The sequence below is a fragment of the Falco punctatus genome (genome assembly GCF_963210335.1).
Source record: "Falco punctatus genome assembly, chromosome: Z".
In the NCBI taxonomy this organism is placed as follows: Eukaryota; Metazoa; Chordata; class Aves; order Falconiformes; family Falconidae; genus Falco; species Falco punctatus.
The window spans coordinates 494,352-508,519 of NC_137586.1; the positions used below are offsets into that span (position 1 = coordinate 494,352).

The window sequence follows — 14,168 nt, forward strand, 5'->3', positions numbered from 1 at the left end:
TGAACTCTATCCTACTTGAGCAACTGTCATCTAGTCAAGCGGCTTTGTTGAATTTGGTCATTTGAGAGGTTTGCAATACAAAGCTCTCTAGCTTTGCTGTACCTCCAGGAACTCACTGAGAAAGAAGACAGGCAGTATTTTCACTCTCGCATATATGCCATTTTGCACTACTGAAACATTTCTTCAAAAATTTCTTCTATGAATCTAGCTAATGCAACATTTCAGTGGGTAAAATTTTTTACTAATGTCTGATGTCACAACCCATTTCATTGGGCTCACCACAAAATATAATTTGAGAGTTTGAGTTTTGCCTGTCTTTACATACAGTGAATTTTAAAGAAAACATAAGTTAAGGATAAAAGCCCTTCCCTGCTGGACTCCGTATGAAACAGCCAGAGCAGTGACTGCTCCCGCTCCCTCTGACAGCGCACTCGTGAAGCATGGAAGAGGCAGTTCATCACGAGCCAGATTATTTTTTAAAAATGTTTGGTTAATTTTTGAGGCATTTCACTTCAACTAACTTATTAATAACTTGAAAAAGGAGAGATACCAGTATGAGAAGGAGAACAGGCTGATTTTGCTGTTTCTAAAACCCAGTCCCAAGGTAGCACACTCGCTGGGGGGGATAGTTCCAGGAGTATAGATGTCACCAGAATTTTTCTATTTGTTAAACAAAGACATACCATAACTCAAAGTGGACTGGAAATAGTGACAGTGGTCTTAAAAGAACAGCTAAAAGGTAAACACTTGCTATCTTTGTTGTCTACAAGACACATTCATAGTCACATGGGCTCTCCTTCCATTGCCAATACACAGTAATTAATTAATTTAGTTCTGTTATTAAAAATAACAGAATATACATGAATTTAAAAATTCAGCCACATTTCAAGCAGCCTTGTTCTCAAGAGGAGTACACTGTAGGAGCCTGGAGCCTGCATGACCTAGCACTAACACTACTGCTGAATCACTGATCTTAGACCAGGAAATCCCAACAGAAAAGAGGCTCGCATTTCAGCTGTACCTTTCAGGCTGCAGGCTTTTCAGAAAAGAGCAGGTAAAAGCAATAAGCCCAGAGGCAACCACAACCCATAATAAGCTATCATGTCATTAGAAGCACAGCTTCCTGTTAATGAAAAACATCCTTAATTTTAACAGAAAAGCAACCTCCAGACAGCCACAATCTCCACATACCTGATGATTTAGAAGGCAAAAGCAGCAACTAATTCTGTCAAATACACCCATTTACAGGATACACACAATCCTTTCTTCCTTTCCAAACTGTTAAATAAGAACATCCACACCACAGTGTCTTATTTCACACAACCAATAATAACCAGAAGACATTTCTTCTCATTTTTATGCATTCACCCTTATTACTTGTGAGTGCATTTGCGTGTATATGCAGAAACTGTATTTATAGGAAGTGTCGCCAGTATGGCAAATCAACCAAACTTGGTTAATACCAAGTGCTGTATTTTATTTATGTTTCTAAAAAGCAATCCAAAACCCAAGTCCACACTGGACATACCTTCAGGGAAAGACGGAAACTTGACCACTGAGTCAGGCTGCATTCAGCACATAGAACAAGTCACTGGAGAAGTACTTCTACTTAGTTTTCATTAATATGTAAAGATGGTCAGGAGAGGAAATTTCATGTTGTATTCCAAGGTTCTCTAGCCACTAACTACATAGGCGTGCACTGACCTTGCACAGTGCAGCCTCAGCACTGATGATAGTCATAGCATCATTCCTAATGTATAAGTAAAAACAAAATAATAGTAACTAATAGTAATTGTTCAGTATGTTGCATAACTAGGATTGATTACATTATAATGTGCATTACTTAATCACATACAAGAATACAAACACTAGCTAAATGCATGAATTCTATGAATTTCTGGACTCTTACAGCAACATAGAATCATTTAGGTTGGAAAAGACTTTTAAGATCATTGAGTCCAGCCATTAACCCAGCACTGCCAAGCCCACCACTAACCCATGGCCCTAAGCCGCACATCTATATGTCTTTTAAATCCCTCCAGGTCTGGTGACTCTACTGCCTCCCTGGGCAGCCTGTGCCAGAGCCTGACAGCCCTTTCAGTGAAGAAATTCTTCCTAATACCCAACCTAAACCTCCCCCCGTGCAATCTGGGGCTGTTTCCTCTTGTCCTAGTGCTTGTTACTTGGGAGAAGAGACTGACTCCCGGCTACAACCTTCTTTCAGGTAGCTGTAGAGAGCAAGAAAACAGAGAGCAAGCACCTCTCCTTATCTATAATTAGCTACTATCAGAATTATTTCATAAGCCAAAACACTTCAAAAAAGTGAAATCAAAAGCATGGAGTCTTCTTCATTGTTACAGGCTTCAGTAGGAAAATACCAGTTTCTCCAGTGCTCTACACTGGTAAGAGACCTTCTTTCAATTTAATCAGGCACGAAATGGCTTTCAGACTCTACAAGCCTACAGGCAGTGTTTTATAATAGTGAAGTTGATCAAAAACAAGATGCAAAACACAATGTATGCCTTGTAGTTAATCTTTCACAGTTCCAAGGTAACTTACTATTCCACTGCAGTATTAAGCCCTGCATGACTCTTCCCATGAAGAGGCAGATCAGCTGTTGGGGCTGTAACTTTGCAATTCTAACATGTTTTCAAATTACTTTAGATTAACTCACTCTAAAGTGTGTAACTCTCTAAAATATTTGGCAGTCACTTGACCTTCTTTCTCCCAAAAAGGATGTTACAAAGATCAGGAATTTGTCCTCTTCAACAGTTGATTTAATTTCTGAAAAGAGACAAAAACCCACGTGTTTTCCCATAATCCAGAAGTGCTGGCTAGGAACAACATGCAGAAATCTTAACGCTTCATTGCCTGTGGGATAGCATGAGTGTGTTAAAATCCTGAGGCCGTGCTGTTGTGTCTCTGGGCACGGACAAATTCTTTGCACTGTGAAGCAGTAAACACACACACAACCCTGTAAGTCAATCCTGTCCAAATCTACACCGGCATGAATCATGATGTATTTTCTGCTGTTCTCACAAGTTTATTTTTCAAAGCAGGGCATACTAATTCGCACACTTCCAAAGACAGAAAAGCCCACTCATCTGCCCCAGAGCTTCGCTCCTGTGCCTCCTTCATGTCACCCTTGTTGATGCACAGCCACAGTGGCGTTCCCCTGCCATCTTGACACCCTCCATGCTCAAGGGGCAGTCACCCACCACAGCAGAGTGCTGGCCTGCTGCTCCACGCGTGCGTCCCCTGGGCTGAGGGGAAGAGATTGTCCCCCTTGCAGCCAGCATGGGCACCTCGGGAAATCCAGCCCCCACCCTGCTGCTGCAGCCTCCTGCCACCTCCCCGTGGGCTCATAAGGCTCCGTGCGGACACTCAGGTGCCACCACCTCTCAAAAGCAGGTAAGGGAGTTTTGGGGAAGAGAGTCTCCAACTACCGCAGGTAAGAACAGGATGAGGGAAGCAGGAGGAAGATTTAAGAGGAGACCAGCTGCTGTGAGACACCTTCTGTTGCAAGTACAGGGAGGGCAATAGAAGTGCTAAGTGCAGAAGTCAGCCTCCCCTCCTTCCCCAGCCGCACTACTGGGTGCACCAAGGGGTATCCTGCACCTATCAAGGAGATCCTCAGCATGGCCCTCTCAGTTATTTCATCCTTTGCCACTTCTGCTGACATTGGTCTCGCTTACCACGGACCACCTAGCAGCCAGCACCCGCCTTCTTTACAGACTCAAATGATTTACTTTCACATGAGACATCAGCCCATTGCTGCGTGCTAACAGGTACACCATCACAAAAACAAACTTGAAAGAGATTTGTGATCTCATGGAAATTATTTATGGGAGAGGGAAACAATGGAGTGTTGGGGTCCGCATCCACGCCAAGAGAAGCACACACACACGGACAGGATTAGTTATCACTATTTTTTAGGGATCCTGAACATACACTACACAGTAAAGAACTGTGTACAGTTCTAACACCTGTACATTTTCCTTATCCTCTTAATTAGGTCAAACATTCAATGTTTCTCCTCAGCTGCCCCAAATAAGAATTTAATCATCTACTCCATACTGATCCTCAACAAAGCTGTTAACAGGATAGTTAACATACAACACACTCTCGACAACTACATTAGAATGCCACCATCTGTAGCAACTTAAATCATACTTAAGATTCAAGCAGCATGAAATGTTAGTATCTCAGCAAGGTATGCCAGGTCCCTAAAACAAACAGAAAAATTACACTGGCACTTCAGCCAAAAAAAAAGAAAACTTCCTGAGAGCTTGCCAATGCAAGCTTATAATATATGATGCCATTAGTCTCAACTTTTACTAAAGAACTGTTTAAAACAAAGTTAGAAACATAAATTTGGAATATGTTTTTCTCTCTCTGGTTTTATGGAAATCCTGTTGACTTGAGACCAATTTACTTAACTATTTAAGGGCCACATCAACAGAACTCAGTTCAAAATTCACTCAGTTTTAACTTCACGCATTTTGAAGATAAAAGGTATTTTTACAATTTAACAATTCCTAAGCAACTTCTAGGAGTTCTTTTGAACACAACATCTTAAATATTTACAAAAGTTCTATAAGAAGTACGGCCAAAGGAGATAACTACAGTGCTGGGGATTCAGCTGTGATGTTTCCAACATATTATTTAATGAATCAAGTGAACACTTAAAAAGATTCCCACTTCTCTCCGATTACTACTGTGAATTTGCGACAGCACTTCAATATTTATATAGTAAAGTTCCTCTAAATGAGCAGATTCAATATTCAAGCCACTAGCTTTGATTTTTTAAAAAGAAGTTGTAACATTTAAAGCTCTGGAAATAATGCAGAAATAAAATCCAGCCAATGAAATCTATCAAGTAAACCAAAAATCTGTAATTGTATGAGAAGGCCAAACTAAACAAGATCTAGAAAAAGCAAAGTTTGCACATAAAAGTGTCAATTTGAGCATTAGTGTTTGCAGCAGAAATCTTGTTTTCTCTGTGCTTTAGTCCCACCTCTTCTCTAGAATTTGCTGCTCCTCTCTTACCTTAGTACTGCAGCAACTCAACGCCAGCTGCAGGAGTCTACGAGGTAGATGCTAACATTGTGAGCAAGCAGCAGCATTCCATAGTGCGACCCAGCAACACCAGTAACAGTACCACCCTGGATCTACCTCAGCAAGCATCGTGTCCAGCTACACTGATGTACCGGCTGCTGCTTTTGTTGCTCACGGTCAGCATCAAAGCTGTTCTTCAAAACAGCAAGTTTGCAGAAAGAAAACCCAAAAGGTTATTCTTACCGTATACTGCACACAGCTACCAAAGGAACGTTTGTTGCAAATTTTACAAAAAAAAAATTAAAGCTGTTGCTGCTTTCATGTAGTTTCAAGCTAGATATGCAAGCTAATAAATAATATGTAAGCAACATTAAAGAAATACAGGAAAATCCACAGGGAGGCTCATTTATACGCTAAGAAATCAGTCATTTCGATAAAAACTAAATTGGATACCACTAATTTCAAACTGATAAAAAACTTCTAAGTAGACTGGAGCAATCAAAGTAAAGAATTTCCTCACACTTAGGCTTGAGACACCAAGAACGTCAAACTTGAATTAAGCTTTAGAGGGAGGCTAGGAAATGCTTTCCAGTTCATTTTGGCTTCAAGACCAGCTTCTACCTAGTTGCTACCCGATTTGGTTCTTTAAGCCATTCCACAGCAAGCCTAGACTTGGAGAAAAGCTATTCTTCCAGAACAAAGGCTTGAGAATGTACGAAGTGACTGTAGTTGTATCTTTCCCTTAGACCATTTAAAACCATTTTTCTTGTTTGACAAGTGCTGTTTTGGCAAAGAACAGTGCAAACTATGGTCTGCACACCTCATCTTTTGATACACAGGTGAACACGAAAGCAATCATACGAAGACTGCCTCATGTGCTAGAAAAACTTCTCTTTTCCCTCTCAGGTCCCCACTTTAAAATTCAGGTGGTTCAAGGCTCAACTGGAGTAGAAAACCTAGGCTTGCCAGAGCCTAACAGAAGAGCACCAAGTCAGTGCAGTTCACTCTGAAATCTTTCCTACATTAGCACTTGCTGCTAGCCTTCCCGTGGTGTAGGCTGAATGGGAGAAAATGCCTTTATTGCCTTTCTCTCTAAAAAGGCCCTATCTTTAGGAACTGCAACAGTGGCACCTGGATATGTCTGAGACCAAGACAATTCGCAGTCTGGCTACCAAGTCAGACTTTGATGCCTGGCACCTGAGAGACCAGTACTGAAAGCCAGCAGGGAAAACAGAGCTTCCTCAAAACAGGAGAGTGTACTGCTGGCTCCTGGTCTTTCCTGCATTACACAGGGCGTACAGGGAGACAACTGGGAGTCATTTTATGTACTGCCAAACCCTGCTGAGCTTTGAGCTGCTCCTTGCATGCTTGCAGAGCGAAGGCAGACAGTGAACTCAGGAACGGCTGCCAGTGGTGGGAGAGGGTGTGAACAGCCACCGCTGTGATTAATGGCTTTCTTGCCAACACATAGTCCATAATTTGCATTGCTTGTAATCAGGTAACAGAATCTCTCACATTTAAGAACAATCAATTATGAAGTTTCTTTGCTCTGCTAAGTTTATTCTGTTTAAACACATAAAACAGTCAATGCAGAACACCTACCTGGCTCCGAAGATGTCTTTTTTCGCTAGATCAATGCCAGAAACCACCTTTACCCTGAGGATACGAGACTCCTCCTGTCAATAAAAAAGAAAACAGGTTTAATGTTTATTCTGTAATTATTTTGAAGATCAACAGTTTGCAAAAGGTTAAGCAGTGAAAAAACTCTCAGGCTTTAGACAGCAGAAGCCTCCCTTAGGTAGGATTTTGAAAATAAAAACCTCTTGGAAGGAGGTATACACGTTTTATACTCTGTTACAGAACAGTTCAAGTCCAAACATGAAGAGCATCCAACTCCAGTCAGAGTGGTTAAGAGTCAAATAAAAGCAGAGTAAGAGTTGGTAACAGTAATAACATCATAGTAATAGTAATGTAACAATAATAGTAATAAAAGTAGAAGACAATTTGCTTAACAGGTCCATTTTGCATCCTAAATGATCCATATTCCACAGAAATTCATTCTGCTTAGACTCTAAAGCTGTCTCTTCAAACACAAGGGAAAACACTCATAATACTTCTGCCCCGAAATACCAGTGCATCTTGGTCAGAGAGATGTCTGCAGTTTAAAAAAAAAGGATGCAAGGTTAAAAATAAATCTGTGAAGTCACATTCTTTAAAACTTTCTCACCACCTTGGTATATACAACTTCCAATGACTCATTCCAATTTCTGAAGATATATATTACTAGGACTCAATCTAATGCTCAGTTTATCACTTCATTATGTTAAGCTCTTGAGGAACACTGGTATAAATGTTATTTTTTACTTTTTTTTTCCCCCACCCTGTTTGACCAGTTTATTTTTGCTACACAAAGAAGCCACCAAAATTATATCTGGAAAGGATTCTACAGAAACAGGTTTTGCAGTCACCTGTATCAGTTATACCTTTTTCTCCTCAGATAAGCCTTCCACAACTGCAAGATCGAAGATTCAATTACAGTAATTTGAGACTCCATTCCTTGAAGCTTGTTCAGAAAACAATAACACTTTCCCACAGGTTTATGCTGGCATGACTGCACTACGCCTGGTCTATCTGCTTTAGATAGCTAGAAGCAAGACACAGATTCGTTAGCTGGATCTGAGATTTTTGAGATTACTAGGAAGGCCAGAACCCCCCCAGAAGCAAAGCCGTACCTGACCAGCCTAATACCATTCCCCTAGAAGGCATCTGAAACAGATTACTTCAGAGAATGAAAAACAAAAGTTTCATTGAACCTGCCTGCAGGGTGAGTTTCACCCTGACACACATCTTGCCATAGTAACTGTGCTACATTAAAACAAAAGCTTGAGGATTTAAATCCTTTCAGAAAATCTGTTTGTTGGTATTCTTTCCAGCAGCACTTAACACTGTCCAAAGCAGTTTCTAATTAAGAAAACAGAATTCCTTCCAAAAGGAGCGTAAAGCTTACCAGAAAGGTGAACAAAACAGTATATGAAAAAAAACAATTCAATGGACTTATCTTAGTGGATATTGAGTACTTCTGGGTTTTGGTTTTTTTTTAATGTGTCAACTTTTTTCTATCCGTTAATGTCAATATAACATGTCTGGTCCTCAAGAGCAGTTTTAATAGACACAAGGCAACGAACTTGCAAATTCTGATCATGAAAACACTTTCATTAAGAGAAAATAGGATAGCGGGGGGGGGGGGGGGGGGGGGGGGGGGAAGTCAGAAATGCAGACTATTCTGACCTTACTGAAGGAGAACCGGAGGTTAAGAAGTTGTAATACTAAGTAGAGAGGGACAGAAGGAGGGATTTCTGACAGTTACTGTATTATCAATGCTACTCAAGATTTCCTCCTACAAAGGCCCACATCAATTTTGCTATAGCAGCATCTTATTTCTGCACTAAAATTACCTCTGCATAGGAACTGAATAAAAAAAAAAAAAAAGAGAAAAAAAAATCACAGAGCAGGAGGAAGGATCCCTAATTCAGGTTCTGTACGACACAAAAGATGATGCTCCAGACTACCTAAATAGATAGTGTCTCATATTTGAAGTTTCACTTCAGACTTTAAGTACACCAGAAGATATGACGCTGTTCCCTCCCTGCGTGTAGGCCCCCAGCCTCTGCCAAATACTCACTTTTACCAAACAGAAACAGTGCTTTCGCAAATGTTTGTTCAAATTTTCCTATGCATGAAACATACATAATATTTTAAAAAATAATTAAAAGAACCTCAATTAGTAACAAGGCCTTACCCATCCACCCTCAATGTTTTCCCTTCAGTTAGTAAGACACTTACTTTGATAACATCAATTGTATACAAGGAGCAAGGTGATTTTGGATGATGGAAAATTCTTTGGCAGAAGATGATACTTTATATATAGTACTCTGAGCCATACGAGTAGCTGTTCAGACAGCTTGTCTGTAAAATAATTCTCTTGTAATGAACTGAGCTTTTCTTATCTGTACCATTTTTTCTAAAAGCATTCACAAAAGCAGCATAACAACACAGCTACATTCATGTGCACACAGACACATAAAAAGCGTAATAAAAGCATATTCCAGCTCATGCGACTACACAAAGCCTCAAATTATATAGATGAAGGGTTCCCAAATTAAGCATGTTTAAGCATCACCACAAGTAGCAGCGGGTACCAGCAGCAGCTCCCAGCTCTCCTGGCTGACACCTCGATTTTGTACTGCCTAATCTCCACCTCCTTAGCCGGGAATGCTGCCAGGGTCAAACAGCATGACTGAAGGGCAGAAAAACTTAAGAGTTTCGTATTCTTATGCTTTCTCCTTATGTCCCACTTTCCTCATTTATCTCCAAGTATGCTGTGTCTAGGTAAAGAAAGGAGTTAAATTTTCACAGCAATAGGGAGGTAATCTCACTTCACTGTCCACCAAAAAATCAGGTAAAGGATTGCTTGCCTAGCCACAGCCAGAGACCTGAAGCAGAGCATCAGTTACCTGACACCGGTTTCCACCCACCCTCTTCTGAAAAGACTGTATAAGAAGAGAAAAATAGGATTTTGGTTGTTTTTTTCTTCTAAACCCAAAGCACGACAGAGGGTAGCCAAGACAAGATCACTCAACATGGAAAAATTCTGAGTGAGAAGACCCAGGATCCAAACCCCAAATAAAGGGATCCCTCCAGCTTTGAGTGCAAGGTAATCTTTAGTTAAGTAGCATTTACGCTTGTTGAGATTAAGGACGCGTTTATTTCTTTCAGTAGAAAGTGCCAATTTAAACACCTCTCCCTCCAGTTTATTCCATTCCCACACAGGTTTTTCTGCACCCAGGTCAACACCTTGAGCCAGTGGAGCCCACAAACAACATGCCAATGAAACTGAAGACGGGAGGAGGAAGAAATGGACAGCCAGAGATGACGCGTAGATGGACGCAGTTGCTTAAAAGCCAGCACTGCTGTGCAAAGATGTATGTGGCACCAAGACCAGAAATTCAAGGCTTCAGTCTACAACACCCACCAATATTCTGCTAGGCTTAGAAAATGCTGACATGGCTTTTATTTTTACTCCAAATACAAAGATTTCCAGGGTGCAGGGGAATGTCTCCACTGAGTTCTGCGTCACCTGGACACATCCTCTGGATTAAATAAAAATAAAGAAAGGCAAAGACTTAACCACTCCAGAAATAGCTAACTATAAACCAAAACTACTTGCTAGTAAAGCTAGTACCTCTTATAAAGCTTGGGCTCATTACTCACCCTTTGCACAGGGCGACTGATGCCTCTGAAAAGTAACTACTGACCTGAGACAGTAATCCAGCAGAGCCAAGCCCAGTGCCACCTTAAGTACCTACATGTATGCCCACGAGCACCCAGTGCACAGTCTGAGCTGGCTGCATTTAGTAGGCAAGGAAAACCCCAGAGACAAGCAGAGAATGGGGTAAGGAAAGAAAGTGGGAGGATTAAGAAGTGATGTGATGCAAAACGATGGTTCCTGTTGGGGTCCCATGCATGGGAGACAGGGTCCACAGTGAGGTTGAAGGATACCTGGAGAGACATAAGGTGGGAGTCCTAATTCCCAAAATGAGTAAATGAACAAGAACATGCAGAGCAGGGTAACAAGGCTGGTCAGAAGAGAGACATTCACGAGCACAGCTCTGTATCAGACTTGTATCAGGAAACTAGACATACAAACCACAGAAGCAGAGCTCCCCAGCGAGGGACACAAGTGTTCATGCTCGCTTGGTGTGCTGATCACAGACTGACCTCCAACAAGGCCTCCAACACCAGCACAGCTGAACCATCATACATATTCTCCCTTGAGCATCAGACACAGACTGGAAAGGGATCCTAGACAGGTCCCTGACCACAGCAAAATTATTTTTTTTGTTGGACCTAAAAAAGGCACTTGCTTAACTTGCCTGTGCATATTTTAAAAAAGAAACAGATGACATAAGGCAATACTGTAATCATGAGTTCTTTACAGATAAATAGCTTTAGGTGCCATGTGAACTGACATGCCACTGAGCAGAAAGACAACCTTAACCTGTCTAGACAACAACCTGATACACACAAATCCAATAGAACAGAGTTTATTGGCAGTTAAGTATCTTGACTGAAAGACTTTCATGAGCAATCAATCTTACCTAACACATCCCCATAGAGTGGTTTTCCCAATACAAACAAACTTCCATTTTCTGGCAACTGTACCTAACACCCCTTTGAGTCAGTAAAAAGTGGGAAGGGGCAACCGTTTACCACCCCGCAAGGTGGCCAGGCTTCAGGACACAATCTTGGGCTACTCCTCCCTCCCTGCCTCCCTCCCTGCACACCCAAGAAGCCAGCACCCACCCTCACTCGCTCAACACCCCACCCCATCTTTCCAATGGCAGCTGCATCTTCCTTCTTGCAACATCACAGGCATCAGGAGGCAACAATGTGCAAGTGGGTTTTGGTAAGGGGAAGACCAGGCCAGGAAAGCTGAAACCACCTGACAGAAACACTACCCTCACTGGAGGACTTCAGCTGTTTAGAAGCCCCTTGCTGCTTGAGGCACCGTTCCCAGCACAGTCTAAGAAAGAGGCAGCAGCACACAAGACCACTCTAGAAACAGTTCATGGTCCGCAGTCCACACTGGCCCACCCTAACCTACCCAAAATGAGTTAATACTTGGTGTTCCAAGGTCACTGTTCAACGCTGCACATTTTCACAGCTTCACTCCATGTCAACAGGATGCAACCTTTACACTGGCTGCATAGCCATACCATTTCCAACAGCATCTGCACTAAAATGCAAAAGGGAATATGGGAATATTTGAAATCAACAGTATGTTTTCCTCTACCCACTTCCCCAACATCATGGATGGGAGCTTTTGACCTGGATTCCTTCCTCTTAATTTTATTTAGTAATCACAGAGAACTGGTGTTTAGATGATTTAAATGCTATGACACTGACAGTGGTTAATAGCAGCAAATTATCATCTGCATCCATCTTTAAATCACTTTTTGTAATCTTGCTGCACGGATATATAAAAGGTGCTCTTCTGGTTCTGTTCACAGTTGAAATACATCAAAGAGAAATACTCATCTGGTGGCAAGACTAAACTGTATCTACCTTCTGTGTAACCCTGCACTGCCTGAAACAACTGGTATTAGCCACTGACAAACAGCAAACCAGACAAGATGGACATTAACTGCAATTTTTGTATTGCACTGAATTCCATTTGTTTTGAAAAGCAGATAGCCTAAACTTCTTTTTGAAATACACTGTTTGAAAAGGAAGTTAACCTTGCCCCACAGAGGAATTTTTATGTCGTTTTAAAACCTTGCCTGTAGCATACTAAGCCTGGAAGGGTCTCCTTAAAATGCCATGTGCTGCCACTCCCCAGTCTGCTCGAGAGCTGCAGTTGAGCAACTCAACAGCTCCTGACTCCAGAGGCCAGGGCACGCTCCTCCACAGCACTGACACCAGCTCCGGCACAGCCTGAGGTATGACCCTGAAACTGCATTCCTCCCTCGCTCGGTTTCTTTCAACTACAATGCAGAACATGTCTCGGAATTTAAAACTATGTTGCTCACAGTACCCTGACTAAAAAATTTTGCAATGCTCTGCTAGGAATCCAAAGTTGTGCATGCACATCGGGATGGCTGTCTTTGCTGGCTCTTAGCAGTAACCAGTAAAATGCTAACATTTATGAAGCCTCACTTGTCAAAGTTATTTATGCCTATACTTCTTCTGCCCTCACCCCTCTAACCTCAGCCTACCTCGCCCACTGCAGGAGGGGTGCCATAAAGTGCTCAGTTAGGCATTAACATTGAGTTCTACTGCTAATCACGTTCATACTTATTTCTGCTTTGTCCAATGATTAACATCAAGTTTATGTATTCTTGCCTCCCTGAAAAGTGTCAGAGGTTACATAGTTTTCTTCTTTGCTGAAGGATAACCTTTACAATGATTGTGTCTTCTCATCTGTAATTCACTCTGCCATTTTAGAAGACTTAGCCGGTTTAGGTGGAAGCAAGCTATGAAGCTGAAGCCCATTGTGCAGCAAAAAATAAACTTCACCAACAACGAACAAATGCCAGGTCACCTCAGAAAACAGGCAAGAGAATGCAGATGCATTTACAGACTTACAAGACTTTTGTATGTGTATTTATATGTATCACTCACATCACTTTTAAACGAATACCACATGCACTTCCTTCAGGTGCTCTGAAGAGCACAGTCATTTCTAACACCTATTAAAGCATTCACATAAAGAAAACTTATTAAAAAGTCCTCCTGCCCTGGGATTAACAAAATACCCTGGAGCTGGGACGTTTAGGGAAGAGTTACAGCAACAACAGGGAGAGAATGTGGACACACAGTGCCCTGAGCTGTGTGCTTCTTCCCCACCGACGAGGATGTAACACCATCCCTCAGCTTCGCCCCTGAAGAGAATAATACAGGAGAGGTAGCTTAGTCCACACAAGCCAAACCAAAATGGATATGCTCTAAAACCCAACCCAAACAAGTTTTGGAATGCACATCTCTATGTTCTAAATACACATAAAAAGAAATCAGCAATATGCGGTCTGGAGTAAGAAGGAGAGCTGTAGACTTCAACTTCCTATAAGGCAGAAAATCCCATGATACGTTTAGAGTATGCATTAAGAGAACAGCACTGAAATAACAATCAATATGTGTATAAAAATAGAAGCTTGGCTTTTTAAAATGAACAGACAAGTGTGAAAGGCACAACATTTGGATCAATGCAAACCAATACTTGAACAGATGCCATGCAAACCAGAGAAGATTAAACATTTAACATGTTCTTCCACAGCTACCTTATAAAAGCTATATAAAACCATCTCTAAGTCAAATCCCTCAAGATGGACAAATTTCCTTTCACGTTTCCCAAGTCGCACCGAACCCCAGCCAGCCTTTGTCACCCCACGTCGGGACACCCGGACCTGGCTGTCGCCCAGGCATCACGCCATGGTCCCAGCGCTGGCACCGAGTGCCGAACTTACCGAGCGCTGCCCAGCTGCTTCAGCAGCAGAGCCCAGGCAGGGCCGCGTCCCCAGGAGCGTGCCACGGGCACCGCCGTGGCTCGGGGG

The 14,168-nt window shown here is 41.9% G+C and overlaps 1 protein-coding gene across 4 annotated transcripts in view; it reads right to left on the reverse strand.

Annotated features, from left to right (window-relative positions):
* NEDD4L (NEDD4 like E3 ubiquitin protein ligase) overlaps positions 1–14,168 on the reverse strand; it is a 180,065-nt gene that overhangs the window by 134,731 nt on the left and 31,166 nt on the right. For all 4 annotated transcript variants that reach the window (XM_080371781.1, XM_080371771.1, XM_080371772.1 and 1 more), the window contains exon 2: positions 6,661–6,734. In XM_080371781.1, the coding sequence (XP_080227907.1) occupies positions 6,661–6,734 (74 nt within the window). The remainder of the gene's footprint in view (positions 1–6,660; positions 6,735–14,168) is intronic.